This window comes from Trachemys scripta, chromosome 4 (assembly GCF_013100865.1).
Source record: "Trachemys scripta elegans isolate TJP31775 chromosome 4, CAS_Tse_1.0, whole genome shotgun sequence".
Classification (NCBI taxonomy): domain Eukaryota; kingdom Metazoa; phylum Chordata; order Testudines; family Emydidae; genus Trachemys; species Trachemys scripta.
Genome location: NC_048301.1, coordinates 73,815,421 through 73,831,365, shown reverse-complemented (window position 1 = coordinate 73,831,365; position 15,945 = coordinate 73,815,421). Strand labels below are relative to the sequence as shown.

The 15,945-nt window shown below is 43.4% G+C and overlaps 1 protein-coding gene across 2 annotated transcripts in view; it reads left to right on the top strand.

Annotated features, from left to right (window-relative positions):
- The window catches only part of PRDM11 (PR/SET domain 11), a 59,637-nt gene that overhangs the window by 9,931 nt on the left and 33,761 nt on the right, over positions 1 to 15,945 (top strand). For both annotated transcript variants that reach the window (XM_034769581.1, XM_034769580.1), the window contains exons 2-5: positions 9,133 to 9,251; positions 9,646 to 9,749; positions 12,464 to 12,726; positions 15,052 to 15,119. In XM_034769581.1, coding sequence (XP_034625472.1) covers positions 9,136 to 9,251; positions 9,646 to 9,749; positions 12,464 to 12,726; positions 15,052 to 15,119 — 551 coding nt within the window. In that variant the 5' untranslated portion in view covers positions 9,133 to 9,135. The remainder of the gene's footprint in view (positions 1 to 9,132; positions 9,252 to 9,645; positions 9,750 to 12,463; positions 12,727 to 15,051; positions 15,120 to 15,945) is intronic.

Genomic DNA, 15,945 nt, shown 5'->3' with positions numbered 1-15,945 from the left:
AATATGGAGCAATTGCAGGGGCTGTGCTCTCTTTATCTTGTACATCCAGAGGCTGTAACTACTTGCTGGATTGCTTTCTTTGTGGCATTGAGAGTTAGCGCCAAGGAAATCAATGCTATTTCCTTCATGATTCTGTGGACTTTGCTGATATTTGTTGAGTAGGATTATTCTGTGGCCATGTGTTTGAAAGGCTTTTCTGGATATTCTGGGCTAGCATGTGGGTTTCTGTGGTCAATGGGATAGTTTGTTCTTCTGAAGTATTGTAAGGTTTTTCATTAACTTTGCTATGAATTGGATTAAGCCCTTTGAGTCTTTTTTTTGTTTTTGTTTGCTCTAGTGTGTGTTCTTTAAATTTAGCTGCAGCTATTCTTGCTTAAACTGCTTGCTTTGGGGATAGAATGCACTCTCAGAGCAGAGGTATGAGGGAATATAATTTCAGAAGTGCCCTGTCTCTGTGAGAGGCTCTGTGCAATTAGAGTAACTGGGTTAGGGTATGCAGTGCCCAAACTTCCCCATCTCTATATAGAAGGGAATGTGCAGATAGAATTATAGCGTTGATGAATTCAGCACACGGATATCTGATTTCTTGGCAGATTTGATCCCAGGAGTAGCTGGCTTGCAGCCTACGCTGAGGAAAAGGCGTTCAAAATGACCACACTCAGGCAGTACGGATGCAAGCTGTGTAACATGAACCCCTAACGTACAGGCAGATTTACCAGCTCTGAATAATGTCTGTTGTACTGTGAGATCTTATCTTCCTAATGGCCTGCAAGAAGGTACAAATGAGGAAGAACAAATATGACTCTTGCTTTGGTTTCCATTTTATAGAACAATTTATTTGCTATTGTTATGCTTTTATAGAGCTGAGTGAGTTTCTTAGAATTTTCGAAATTCATGTCAGTTATGTCAGGAGTTTTGGTTATTTTTGCCCTCTTCCTTTCTAAAGCTACACCTCCCCCATTCATTTGGAGAATGATGCTAGGGCCTGCTCAACACTAGAAAATTAGGTTAGTTTAACTATGTAGGTCAGGGGTGTGAAGGCACTAGTTCAGGGGTCCTCAAACTGGGGGTCGGGACCCCTCAGGGGGTCATGAGGTTATTACATGGGGGATCATGAGCTGTCTACCTCCACCCCAACCCCACTTTGCCTCCAGCATTTATAATGGTGTTAAATATGTTTAAAAGTTGTTTTTAATTTATAAGGGGGGTCGCACTCAGAGGCTTGCTATGTCAAAGGGGTCAGCAGTAAAAAAAAAACTTTGAGAAACACTGCACTAGTTTGACAGAAGAATTGTTTCGTCAGTCTAGCTACCACCTCTCAGGGAGATGGATTACCTACGATGACAGGAGAATCCCTCCCATCAACATAGGTAGTGTCTACACTGAAGCTACGCAGCTGTGGTGCTTTAGCATTTTAAGTGTAGACAAGCCCTAAATCTCTGGAAAGGAGGCAGCTACATGATATGTAACATCCTGTAATATTGATAGTGGTTTTTCTCTATAATAACTGTAAAGAGCCCATCAAGTATCATCATCCTAGAAGTCAGAGACGAAAAAGCTCTGTTGGATCCTACTCAGTCAATCTCTCTGGAGCCAGTAGTGTTGTTCAATATTTATATTACAGTAGTGCCCAGAAGCCTGAATTGGATTGGGAGCCTGCTGCATGAGGTGCTGTATGAACCGAAGTAGAAATGGTCCCTGCTGCAAAAAATTTTAAATCTGAGAATTTTTTCCTACAGTACACTTTTGATTTGGGTGTTTGAGAACTGCCCTTCTCTATATCTGTGTGTCTATTGGTATGACTAACTCTGCACCTGTAGATGGTTGTGTAAGTGACCTGAGATCTCTTCCTACTCCCCCACCTTTTTAAGATGAAGGGCTTGAGGTTGCAATAGGTAAATAATATAGTCTACCCCTAGAGACCTGATTTCACATGAGGGTTGGATCATGAATGGAAGTTAGTTTTGTACTTAGTCTCTACTTCGTCCCTAGTGGCAAACCACTACACAGTCCGATAAGATCATCAATCTACTTAAGAGAAGCCAAAGACTGAAAAAATAGGGTACACTCAGGGCTATGTACATTGTCAAAATTGTGTGGGATCCCAGCAGTGGTACATCTGGGGAGGCTGCATTGAAGTACATTGTCGGAGCAGCAAGATGGATAGAGTGAATTGATCAAGCTCTATGTGGGAAGTTTTCACAGAATCTGCCAATGCTTCACTTGTCTCTCACCTGTGCTCTGTCCATCCCTTTCATCAGCACTCAACGTTCAACTAAATAAGGGAAAAGAAAATATTATTGGTAAAGTAATGAATGGCTTGAACTTCTAGATACGGAAAGAGTGAAAGGCTACCTCTTTGTAATACTGATATGCTCTTCAGAGGGACTAATACATATGAAATCTTGATCATTGGCTGGGTGTCCTTCTGATGGGCACTGGAGGTTGAGATACCAGGGAGTGCTGATACTGCGGGCAGTTCTGTCCATGACAGTTGGGCCATATGAATTATCTCTGTGCCTTCTAGCTAATTCTTTCCTGTTGATTTTCATGAATCACTTCCCATCTCTGTGGGTAAGAAATTAAAATGGCAGTTTACTAGCTGGGATAGCCACATCTGCTATTTAAAATTCCATCTCTGGGGTCTGCTTCCTGCCCACACTCTTTGTTTTGGGGTAGATGTTGAAATACATCAAGAACTGGTGTCACTTATCTAGGACATTTCACTGGCTAGCCAGAAAAAGTGCACACTGGGTGAATGTTTAGAACCTGCATGAAAATGCCTTTGAAATGCATTGGAAATTTCATTTGAGGGTCAGGGAAGCAGTTTGATCCTGGCCTGTAACTTATTGGGTGTTATGTGGCAGGGTCCTAGATTCACAGCTAGGTTGGCTGATGGAGCCTTTTGGACTTGACGTGTGTGGTATAAAATGCTAAAGGCACTCGGGTGCCCTCCCTTCCCCTACCCCAACACCTAGTGTAAGAATCTAGACAAGAGAAATCCATTACTCTAGCCCAGGGTACTGGTACCAGGCATTCCCTGATTCTGGCCTCAATCTCCCCTGCCCCATCTTCCCAAAACAAACAAACACAAACCCCACAGGTGAGAATGCTGTTGATGCTAAGGAACTTTGAGCCTTGACAATGGTTCATAGAGGAGGTGGTCAGGAGAAAACTTTTAGCTTAGGACCAAAATGTAAAACCCATTTTGAAGACATTACATTTTATGAGTGAGAACTGCCTGGACTCACCAAGATTAAAATTGGCAAGTGTTGCAGGAGGTATGTGGAGCAGTATAAAGACTAGTAGGACAAGATTTTCAAACAAGCTGAGCCTCTTGGATTCCAGCTCTTTTGAAAATCTGGCCCTTACAGACCCCAAACATAACTTCCCTTTGACTAATTGTGTGTATATTACCATCTACAGGGACTGCAATGTGTGTGGTAGCAGGAGTAAGGGAGGCATGTGTTGTTTTTCAGGAATTTGTAAAACTAAAATCGACACTATATAGTAGTGTGGGTCCTACAGATAAACAAAGCTGTGTGCAGCTGTGCTCAGGACAGGGCATGCTCAGCCGCAAGATCACCAGAAGCTGCCCAGAAGTCGGGGGGCCATTGGCACCCGAACTATAGCCCCACCCCACCTCTTCCCCATAAGGCTCCACCCTCGCTCCGCCTCTTCCCCTGAGTCCTGCCCCCTGCTTGCTCCTCTCCACCTCTTGCTTGCCCTTGAGGCAGGTAAAAAGCACAGAGGGCTGCTTTGAGATACAGTGACTCTTAGCTTAATAAAGTAATGAGACAAGATCAGTGTATATGGGGCAGGATGGAATACACAAAGTGCTACGGTTTGCAGCTTGTGAGTTCAGGGTTTAAATTTAATACTGGAAGGGCAAAAAATTTTAAATCTCAATCCTATCACCTGCAATGAGCAGCTCTTTTCCATTTACAGAATATGGTACCACCTTAAAGGACTGTTTGGCTGGAGCTCTATCTTGTCTGCATCCCTGTGTTCTGTTTCAGTAGCTCAGGTCTGTTGAAGGCCTATCTTAACTGTGAGCCTAACCAGTGGAAAGTAGGTAAAGGTCCACGAACTATCACAATAGCCTGTTATATAAAGTTGTTTAAAAAAATAAATTCAAAGAAACAAAAAACAAAACTAATTTAAACAAAGAGGATTTTCTAATATTATCCAACTAGGACTGTATTAAAATTATGACTGGTAAACAAAAGAAGTAAGGAATTGAAAATTAATAAACCAAAATTGGTGCTTCACAAACTAGGCCTAAGTGGTAGACAGAGTAATAAGAGGACCATTCCACCCATTATCCCTTTTTGGGGTTCTTTAAAAAAAAAAAAAGCATGGTTGAGGGGGAGGGAAGGAACTTTTACCATCACTACAGCTGTGGAGGAAGGATTTTTGCTGTGACCTCAAACATCCATACACTAGTAGGAATGCTTGACAATCATCGTTGCAATGACCCCAGCCTAATACACGTGAGATCCTGCTCTGTCTTCCCCTCCCTCATGTGTCCCTTTCCATCCTCCACTATCTTCCTCTTTTCTCTCTCTCTCTTGGCTTTTCAACTGCACTACATAGCATCAGCATAGTGAAATAAGACCGCCCATCCAACTCTGCCCGGTCTAAAAAGGACCAGTAAAGAAGAGGGACCTGACCAAACCAATCAAATAATGTTCCTGTCCCGGGAGGCAAGCCAGGGTGCAGAGCAATAGCTGTCATTGGCCAACTTGCCAGCCCAAAGCATCCATCCATGATTGTCAAGCTGCCCTGTATCCTGAAAACATCAACAAAAGTGGTATTTCTCCCGTCTTTACTATCCTACCTCTTTTCTCCCTTCCGTGTCTGTTTTGTCAAAAGCAGGAAAGTGACTATTATTCTCAACTCAAACAACACAACTAAACGCATCTTCCACACCAAGGGCGACTGTTTGACAGAAAAAGAGATTTTAAAGCAATATTCATCCTCTCAAAAAAACGCTCCAAACCCCGATTTTTAATAGGTTTTAATTGTTTGTTTTGCTTAATCACTCAATTTCAATTGCAATGCTTTTTGCCTTATTTTAATTCTTTTCCTTTTGTATGTTTCAGTTAATCCATTTCTAACCTTTGGCATGAATTTCCTAATGTGTTTGCCACCATGGTATGAAATAGTCTGAGGACTCTGTATACCAAACCTTGCTTAAAACTGTTGAATGTTGGACATTTTCTGGGTCATGTTAACACTTTGACTCTGTGCCTATATAGTCCATCTAAAATTTAGATTCTAAATGAATACAGCAGTGCAGTCGTGTTCTGCCTCAACTCTTACTATAGAAAAGCTGCACTATAATGCACTAAAAGTGAGATGCATAAAAAAATCCTGCTTGCAGGAGCCTATGGTCAGCCAGGAATGGGAAGCAAATGCTATGGGTCAACCAGGATGTAGGATTTTGTACCAAATCCCATAAAGTCAACAGCACACGCAACTCTACCTAGAACCATCCTGGGTGTAATGAGAGAGATGCTTAAAAATTCGTTCAGGAATTATTTAATCCCTTACTGAAATAAATCTAGCCCTGTGGTCGATGTGGCAGGTGCTCAGCAGCACAGCACAATAGATAACAGCTTAGGACTGACAGTGAGGATGAACCTTGTATCCAGTTTTAACTACAAGAGGAATCTAAAGTTTGCAGAATGTGATTGACTGTGATGCCAGGACTAACACCAAGGAGGTGGCATGTTGGTGCAGTGGATGGAGCAAGTCTCAGGACTCCTGAGTTCTGTTCCTGCCTTCCCTACTTAAATAACTATGATTTTGGACAAGTAATTTAAATCTCTCCCAGTCTTCTCAGCTGTCTCCAGCCAGCCCCTGAAAAACTGAGCGCCACTAAGGAAATGCCTAAACTAAAGGATCTGAAGGGAGTCCAGTGGCTTATATGAATAGCCAGTTATCTTTCCAGAATCTACACACACCCATTGGAAACCCTTGAGACAGCTAACATGCAATGATACAACACGGGAATGGTCAGAGACCCAAGAACAGGCATTGGAAAGGGCAAAGAAAATCCTAAGCAAAGCATTAGTTCTAAAGTACCACAACCCCGCAGAGCAGCAAGAGCTAGAGAGATGCCTCAGAAGGAGGCTTAGGAGCAGCCCACAACATTTGCTAGTAGAGCCCTGCCAGACGCAGAAAGGGAATGCGCTCAGATAGAAAAGGAGCTACTGGCAGTGCTCTTTGAAATGGAACAATTTCACCATTGGCACAAGGTGGATGTGCAGTCTGATCACAAGCCATTGGAAAGCAGCATGAAGAAGGTGCTGCTGAGTGCACCCAAGTGACTGCAGCACGTTACTGAGGGCTGGTATACAGCACTTACTAGAAAACTGGCTTCCTTTGTTTACATGCCAGGTCTTCATATAGTTATCCTGGATCTGAGAAGGAACTTCAAATCCCTCCTTGAAGTGGAAAGAAAAAGACAAGACAATATCTGTTCACGCAGCCATATGTCTGCTCGGTCCATGAGAGCAGGCAGTCTGAAATTTTTCCCGCTGAGGGGCTTTGGAGTTGTGGGTGTTGACCTTTCCTCAGGGCTTCCTCTTGCATGCAATCGCTGGAAAGTTAAGTTGAATGTCTGCCCCAGTGCCAACAGCAGCACATGCCTCCCCTCAGGGAGGCTTTGTGGGAAAGAGCTCAGAGCCCTCTGCTTCCTCCCCATTAGTTCTGCTTTTTCTTTTTGCTCTGATGAATTTTTAAAGTAAGCTCTTCAGGCAAAATATTTTCTCTTTCTCTGGAGAAGGCTGGTACCCTCTGTCTTCAGCCCAGGTACCTAGAGTTGGTTATTAGAATTCTTTCCCCTCTTTGTGTGTGGATGTGCAGACAGAGCTCTGAGCCCCAAGAAATATCCAAGCCCATTGAGGGCAGTGACTTGCAATGTCGTGCTTTCCCTGGAATTAGCTCAGAGGTCTTGAAGGAAGGTCTCTCTTTTGTTGGTTTGGGATTGGCAATGTTTTATAAAGAAACAAAAGTATCTGTGCCTAAAGTTGCATGTGTGCATTATAGCACTTACATTGTGGCTTCACCTTCAGAATCCACTGAGTATTAACTCATGAATTCTCAATACGAATCAATGTTTCCTCCAATTTAGATTGACAGGTGTGAAATTGAAGCTGAAGGATTGTGACTTCCTCAGAGTTACAAAGAATATCTCTTAAAGCTAGAAATACTATTATTTATTTGTATTGCAGTACCACACACAGACCCCAGTTTTAGACCAGAATCCCATTGTGCCGTGTTATGGAAAAGCGTTTAGGTTCTGGATTCTTACATTGTAATCTTGAATAAGACCCAGGAGTCTTGTTTCTGATTCTGTGCTCAAACCACTGTTCCTTGGTGGGCACTTCTGAAAGAAGGGTTCTGATTGACTATTGAATATTCTGTGTGCAGATGTCCAGTGTTCTGAGCCCTGGTTTGCCCTACACAGTTAGGTTGACATAAGACAGCTTATGTTGACCTAACTACGTCAGTGTACACACTACAGCCTTGTCCTGTTGATGTAAGTGCCCCACTACGTCGACATAACTCCACTTCCTGGAGATGTGTAGGGCTCATGTTGGTGTAGTTAGGGTGACACAGCGGCAATGTAGACACTGCATTACTTACATCAGCTGTTGGCTGTCTTGTCAATTTCGTGGCTCTGCTGGAGCTCAGCTCCCCAGCTACTGCCTGATGGCTTGCGCTGCCCCCCGGGGTCCTGGCTCCTCACTCCCAGCAAGGAGCCCAGCTGCACTGAGGCTCCCGGCTCGGAGCCTAGGTCTCCCCACCCCGCCCGGGGCTCTCAGTTCCCTGCAGGGAGCATGGTTGCCGACCAGACTCCAGGCGTGGATCTCCCCGCTGGAGGCGAGAAGCCCAGGGGGCAGCTGGGCTCCTGGTGGTGAGCTGCGGAGCTGAGAATTCTGGCTCTCAATCCCCTACACTGCCACTCTTCAGTCGGTAGAAGGGCTCCTGGTGAGGATGTGCACCACCGACAGAAGGAAGGTAGTGTGGACGTCAGCCACCGCAGTAATTATTGCAGTGGCTGTAAGTTGACCTAACTTAGGTCGATTTAAGATAGTGTAGTGTAGACATGCCCCGAGTGTGACATGAGTGCGATGATATCAATCTGTGATGTAAAAGAATTGCCATGTTGGCTCAGAACTGAGTTCTGTCTAGTCCAGTCTCCTTTCTCTGATAGTGGCCAGCACCAGATGTATCAGAGGAAAGTGTAAGAACCCCACAGTAGGCATATGTGGGGTAATCCTGATCCCTAATAGTTACATATTGGCTGAAGTCCTGAAGCATGAAGTTTAATCCCCCTTCCAAAAATTTTGTTAGCATTAATTATAACAACTCTGAATATACTTGACATCAATATGAATATCCAGTGTCTTTGTGAATCTTCCTCAGTGGGATCCTGTGATAATGGGCTGTGTGGAAAAGCATTTGAATTAGCTACCTTTTAATTTAATTGAATATTCCCTTATTCTTGTGCTGAGACAGGGAGCAGCATTTTAATTAAAACAGTACGCCTCTAAGAGGGTGGTGATAAGTGATCCACGTTAATCACACAGGGCAGAGAGAGAAATGACTGCTAGGCATAATGCCGTTCTATTGGATTCCTGCATGCCTTTGGCACTGAGGACACGTGACTTTGTGTCATAGTGCCCAAAGCATATGAGGACTTCAGTGAGCCCATATCCTCATTGAGCCCATATCCACCCTCTGTGGCACACTGGGATATGGTGCATCCATACACCTAGATAAGTCATGGCTCATTGCCCTTCTGTTTCTAAGTATTATTTAAAAACAAGTCTTTGGTTATATAATCATACTCTGCACTACTGTAGTGTCTTCCATCTGATGATCTCAAAGCGTGTAGCCCTGTATTAGCTTTTTTTTCTGCAGATTTTGTGTAGCATAGTCTTCCTGCCTTGCATCCTTATTCCCAGTGCCCTGTATCTTGCACCTAGGCCTGCCCTGTGATAGAATTACTATTGCCTCTTGGTCCAAGAAGGGATTTTTGTTTGTGCCCCAGATAAGTGTTTCTAGTGGCGGGATATATAATTCTCTCCCTGTCCCTATTTTTTCATTCTCTTTCAGAACATGAGTGAAAACCTGAAGGACTGTTTGATCCAGACCCACACTTCCTTAGGGGAGATGGTGACAATAAAGACTGAGGCCTGCTCTCCGTGCCGGGACCAGGAGTATGGGCAACCCTGGTAAGAGACTGTACCTCTGCCTAATATGTTCCTTCATCTTGTCTCCATTTCAGCCATAGGTTTAAGATGGGTTGGATTGATGGTGATCCCCTTGAGTCTCCCTGACCCACAGCAGACATGGCAGATTTCTGCCAGACATGGTGGTTCTCCACCGAAAGCTCCCAGGCCATGTAAGCAGTAATCACTTGATGCCATTGGAGCACCTTGTTCTGGCAGGACAGCCTGGGGCACTATGTATCAGCAACTTAGATGGCAAAATCAAGCTTGACACTTTAGGCTGGGGAAGTAGGTTATGGCTGTTCACACACCTTTTGTCTCATGGTCTGTTCCTTTCTATTCTTTCTCCAGCATATCACATTCTTAAGTTCTTTATTCTCTTTCTTTCTCTCCCCAGCTCTGGGAGGGCTGACTCTCAATCCATGGAAGTGGAGCCTAAGAAACTGAAAGGGAAGCGGGATTTGATCATGACCAAGAGCTTTCAGCAAGTGGATTTCTGGTGTAAGTGTCTTATCACTGGAGGGAATAGACACCTCCACCTAGATAGAATTCTCCTCCTCTCCCAGTCCACCTGTTCCCCCTGGATAGGAAAGGAGGTTCTGGGACAGAGTTTACTTGTAAACCCGTCACTTTAGTTAAACTCCTGAGGATGCTGAAATACTTGGTGATGAAGCTGTCAGGCAGGGATTCGTGACAGTCCGTCTCCAAAGTTCTGGATTTGTAGTGGGGCTTTGTGGGGAAATAGGTGGAAAATGTTCTAGAGGCTCTGAAGCATAAGGATTGGGTAACCGTGGAGTAGGCCTGGCAGCCCAATAGAGAGCCTACAAAGTTCAGATTTAGGAGTTTTGGAACCATCATCCTCAGGCAAGGGAGCATTGCATGGGTAACTCCTCACACTGGCCACCGGTCGGGGGGGCTCTGCATTTTAATTTAATTTTTAAACTAAGCTTCTTAAGTATTTTTAAAACCTTATTTACTTTACATACAATGATAGTTTAGTTATATATTATAGACTTACGGAAAGAGACCTTCTAAAAATGTTAAAATGTATTACTGGCACGCGAAACCTTAAATTAGGGTGAATAAATGAAGACTCGGCACACCACTTAAGAACATAAGAACATAAGAAAGGCCGTACCAGGTCAGACCCAAGGTCCATCTAGCCCAGTATCCTGTCTACCGACAGTGGCCAATGCCAGGTGCCCCAGAGGGAGTGAACCTAACAGGCAATGATCAAGTGATCTCTCTCCTGCCATCCATCTCCACCCTCTGACAGACAGAGGCTAGGGACACCATTCCTTACCCGTCCTGGCTAATAGCCATTAATGGACTTAACCACCATGAATTTATCCAGTTCTCTTTTAAACTCTGTTATAGTCCTAGCCTTAACAACCTCCTCAGGTAAGGAGTTCCACAAGTTGACTGTGCGCTGCGTGAAGAAGAACTTCCTTTTATTTGTTTTAAACCTGCTGCCTATTAATTTCATTTGATGACCCCTAGTTCTTGTATTATGGGAATAAGTAAATAACTTTTCCTTATCCACTTTCTCCACATCACTCATGATTTTATATACCTCTATCATATCCCCCCTTAGTCTCCTCTTTTCCAAGCTGAAGAGTCCTAGCCTCTTTAATCTCTCCTCATATGGGACCTGTTCCAAACCCTTAATCATTTTAGTTGCCCTTTTCTGAACCTTTTCTAGTGCCAGTATATCTTTTTTGAGATGAGGAGACCACATCTGTAAGCAGTATTCGAGATGAGGGCGTACCATTGATTTATATAAGGGCAATAACATATTCTCAGTCTTATTCTCTATCCCCTTTTTAATGATTCTTAACATCCTGTTTGCTTTTTTGACCGCCTCTGCACACTGCGTGGACATCTTCAGAGAACTATCCACGATGACTCCAAGATCTTTTTCCTGACTTGTTGTAGCTAAATTAGCCCACATCATATTGTATGTATAGTTGGGGTTATTTTTTCCAATGTGCATTACTTTACATTTATCCACATTAAATTTCATTTGCCATTTTGTTGCCCAATCACTTAGTTTTGTGAGATCTTTTCGAAGTTCTTCACAGTCTGCTTTGGACTTAACTATCTTTAGCAGTTTAGTATCATCTGCAAACTTTGCCACCTCACTGTTTACCCCTGTCTCCAGATCATTTATGAATAAGTTGAATAGGATTGGTCCGAGGACTGACCCTTGGGGAACACCACTAGTTACCCCTCTCCATTCTGAGAATTTACCATTAATTCCTACCCTTTGTTCCCTGTCTTTTAACCAGTTCTCAATCCATGAAAGGACCTTTCCTTTTATCCCATGACAGTTTAATTTACATAAAAGCCTTTGGTGAGGGACCTTGTCAAAGGCTTTCTGGAAATCTAAGTACACTATGTCCACTGGATCCCCCTTGTCCACATGTTTGTTGACCCCTTCAAAGAATTCTAATAGATTAATAAGACACGATTTCCCTTTACAGAAACCATGTTGACTATTACTTAACAGTTTGTTTTTCTATGTGTTGGACAATTTTATTCTTAACTATTGTCTCGACTAATTTGCCCGGTACAGACGTTAGACTTACCGGTCTGTAATTGCCGGGATCACCTCTAGAGCCCTTTTTAAATATTGGCGTTACATTAGCTAACTTCCAGTCATTGGGTACAGAAGCCGATTTAAAGGACAGGTTACAAACCTTAGTTAACAGTTCCACAACTTCACATTTGAGTTCTTTCAGGACTCTTGGGTGAATTCCATCTGGTCCCGGTGACTTGTTAATGTTAAGTTTATTAATTAATTCCAAAACCTCCTCTCGTGACACTTCAATCCGTGACAGTTCCTCAGATTTGTCACCTACAAAAGCCAGCTCAGGTTTGGGAATCTCCCTAACATCCTCAGCCGTGAAGACTGAAGCAAAGAATCCATTTAGTTTCTCCGCAATGACTTTATCGTCTTTAAGCGCTCCTTTTGTATCTCGATCATCAAGGGGCCCCACTGGTTGTTTAGCAGGCTTCCTGCTTCTGATGTACTTAAAAAACATTTTGTTATTACCTTTGGAGTTTTTGGCTAGCCGTTCTTCAAATTCCTCTTTGGCTTTTCTTATTACATACTTCTGAAAGGTTGCTGACCCCTGAGCTAATAATTGCTTTCAGAGGTTGGCATTTCTGCCAGTGGAAGTTTCAGCTCACAAGTTAATTCCTGTTTCCTCCAGTTTGTGAGTCCTGCCAGGAGTATTTCGTGGATGAATGTCCAAACCATGGTCCCCCCGTGTTTGTGTCAGACACTCCGGTACCCGTTGGGATCCCTGACCGGGCAGCACTGACCATCCCGCCTGGCATGGAGGTAATGAAAGAACCCAGCGGGGAGAATGACGTACGCTGTGTGAACGAGGTTATCCCCAAAGGTCATGTCTTCGGGCCGTATGAGGGGCAGATCTCCAGCCAGGACAAGTCAGCAGGATTCTTCTCTTGGCTGGTGAGTGTCCTAACTGCCTCCCTAATTATGACGATCCAACCACACAGCCTAGAGCAGTGAGTTACGGGGTGATGGTGCTAGCTCTGCTAAAAGAATGGGTGCCTTTCTGTTGATTTAAATGTGCAGCAGCTCCAGGTCCACCTATTGTAATTATTATTTTTTTTTAGGGATACAGATTAGAGAAGGGGGCTGGGAGTCAAGATTCCTGGATTGTATTCTCAGATCTGGGAGGGAATGTGGGCTAATGCAGGACTTCTCAACTGGTGGGACAAAACCCACAAGTGGTCCACAAAGGGGGGTGCCCTCTGGGTCACAGCCTACCGGCTGAGAAACCTTCGAAGTCTGACAGTCACTGGAACTTAGAAGGAATGAATGAATAGCTTACTCCCTCTCCTCTGCCTCTTGCTGTTCTCTCTGGCATGCCCTCCAGCCAATCCCAAGGAAGCTCCTTAATGTTTCTTCCTTGACTCTAAGAGTTGAGGAGGATTACTTCTGGAGATTACAGAACTGTTTCCATGGCCTCTTGAAACAGCACTTCCCACTCCCCTGAAGCAGAGCACTGTGAAGTGCGAAGGAGGGAGAAGTCCACCAACCAGGATTCAACAGTCCCAGCACCTCCTAAATCTGTCATCCACCAGGATGTTGACCTGAATTTTATGGGTTAATTGTTATGGCTCACCACTGATCGCATCCGACCAGAAGATGTATAGGTTCTTGTCCAATTCAGACTACAGGGTCCGAGAACTCAGAGTTCTATATCAGGAGAGGACTCTCAGGGTGGTTGGCAAAAACACTTACACTGAGGACAATACCAAATTGATAAAAACTTTATTGAGATTAACAAAAGAATAAAAAATGCTGTGAAACTTATAAATGCAAAACAGTAAAAGAATTCCAAAACTCCTGGTGGTAACATTCCTATTATAAGTACCTTAACTTAACATATTCACACCCTTCCTTGAGGACCCGATAATAGGAGGTGAAGGACCAGCCTTACTCCTGGCATGCCCGATAACACGATGGTTCTGGCTTCCCCAATAGTTAGGAATGTTGAGTAGTTATACGATATTACACAAGCTGAGCTGATAGCGTGATAGAAAATAGAATGATAGGTAGATAAAAAATTGTCCTACTATATTCTATAGACTAAGAAAAGAAAGAACTAAAAGCCTCCTATGATATCCTTACAAGGTATTTTATAGGATCCTGACCCTATGCAATTCAGGCCCAACTACTATACCCAAATCTTATTTCCGCACCCTACGAAATTTATGGGTACTCTTATCTTATAGGTTAGTGGATTATGACACTTACTCTCTACATATTATCTCACTCCAAAACTGCCAACCTAGGCTCTCTTGGCGACTCCCAGGTTTGTAGTATACCCTGCGGTTACCAACCAGTTGCAGATGCTGGATTAACCTGTTCAGTGTTGTGTATAGTTCCTCCCTTTGGTTCCCCAAAGTTCAGGGACCAGTCCTATCTGTGCCAAAGGTTGCCAGCTTTTATGCTGACTTACTCTTAACTGATTATACTTTTAGCTATTTAGCAGATCTTAGTGGATACAGGCTGGTAGGCTTCTTGCATTTCAGCAAAACTTCTTCTATGTATAATTATTAGGAAACATATATCATATTCCTCAACACATCCTAATTTCATAGGAATTAATACTGATAAAGAATATATAATATGATATAAGAATGAAATGGATTAATTCAGAAAGAGAAACATATTATTTGATACAGCTGGCTGGATTAGTAGGATATAATAGTAAGCAAAATAATCCTATGGGCTACAGGGAGCAGCTCCACTACCACAGTTAAAGGTTAAAGCACAGAACTGGAGGACTCCCAAGTTCTGCTCACAGCTCTGCTGTTGATATGCTTTGTGACCTTGACCCAAGCCCTTATATCTGTGCCTCAGTCTAGTCATCTGCAAAATGGGGATATGTCTCAGTTCTGGGGGGGAAGAGGAAGAGGGGAATTCAGTCTCTAGCATCTTAGCTGTCAGCAATGCACAAAATAGTGCCAGCTGAAGCGATAGGTTTGTGATGTGGATATGTGTACTCTGGGCAATGGACTGATACCACCAAGCTCATTTCACAGAGGAGACTGCAAATACATATCCAGTGGGAGCAAGCTAGACACTCAACTGGTCCAGGATAGATTTGAAACCATGACCTAAAGAGGCAAAATGCTTTATATCCCAGGACCGTCTGACCAGGGGCTAGAATGGAAATATGATCTAGAGGTGAAGAGTTCTGTATTCCGTGATTCCCTCAGAGCCAGCCAGTCTTCCTGTTACTTTTATTTTATTATTCTACAGATTGTTGATAAGAACAACCGCTACAAATCTATAGATGGGACAGATGAAACCAAAGCAAATTGGATGAGGTGAGTCCGGCTCTCTTCTAACTACCCTGGAAGGGGCTTATGAGCCAGAGAAAAGGCAGGATGCGCTTCTCATCCTTCAGTATGACTGTTACAAAAGAGGCCCTTTCTTACAGGGTTCAACTCTTGTGTTCTTCCATTATGTGCTCTTGTGAGAGTCCTCTGCTGTCAGATTGAATGGTCGGCTCCAACAGAGAGGTGTGTGCAGAGAATGGCTGTTCTTTGTGATGAGCAAGCACAGTAAAAATAGTGAACAGATATATGCTTCCCCCTTTTTACAAACATTAACAAGTCTCACTCCCGTTTTCTTTGATTCCCCCCCCCCTCATTTTACTTTCCAGTGTTTGCAAATAATCTTGCAGAAAATATTCCATATTGATTTTATCCTTTCCCATTTTCCAGACATTGGGAGAGAGAGAGAGACTTTTTCCTTATGTTTCTAATGGAGCAAAATCTGCTACGGGGCTCTTCTGTTTGTTTTCTTGATGTATCACTAGTCTGATTGATTATATAGGTACAGCACTTGTTATTGAACTCTACTGGCTGAGTGGCTTCATAGCATCAGAACACAGAGCAGTGTAGGTACTGGACAAAAAGTGGATCTGGTTCTTGAATGGAGCAGTGAGAAATGAAGATGTTTAGCATTTATACAGCACTCTTTAGTTTCAGAGTTCTTTACAAGTATTGATGTACTCTTTGCAGCCCCCTGTGATATTATAAGCAGATAGCATTTACCTTGTATAAATGGAGAAGCTCCTCCAAGGAGGTGCCACGGATGTATCAGTAGTAGAGTTAACAGAGGGCATGAGAACTTGTGGGTTTCTTGCTA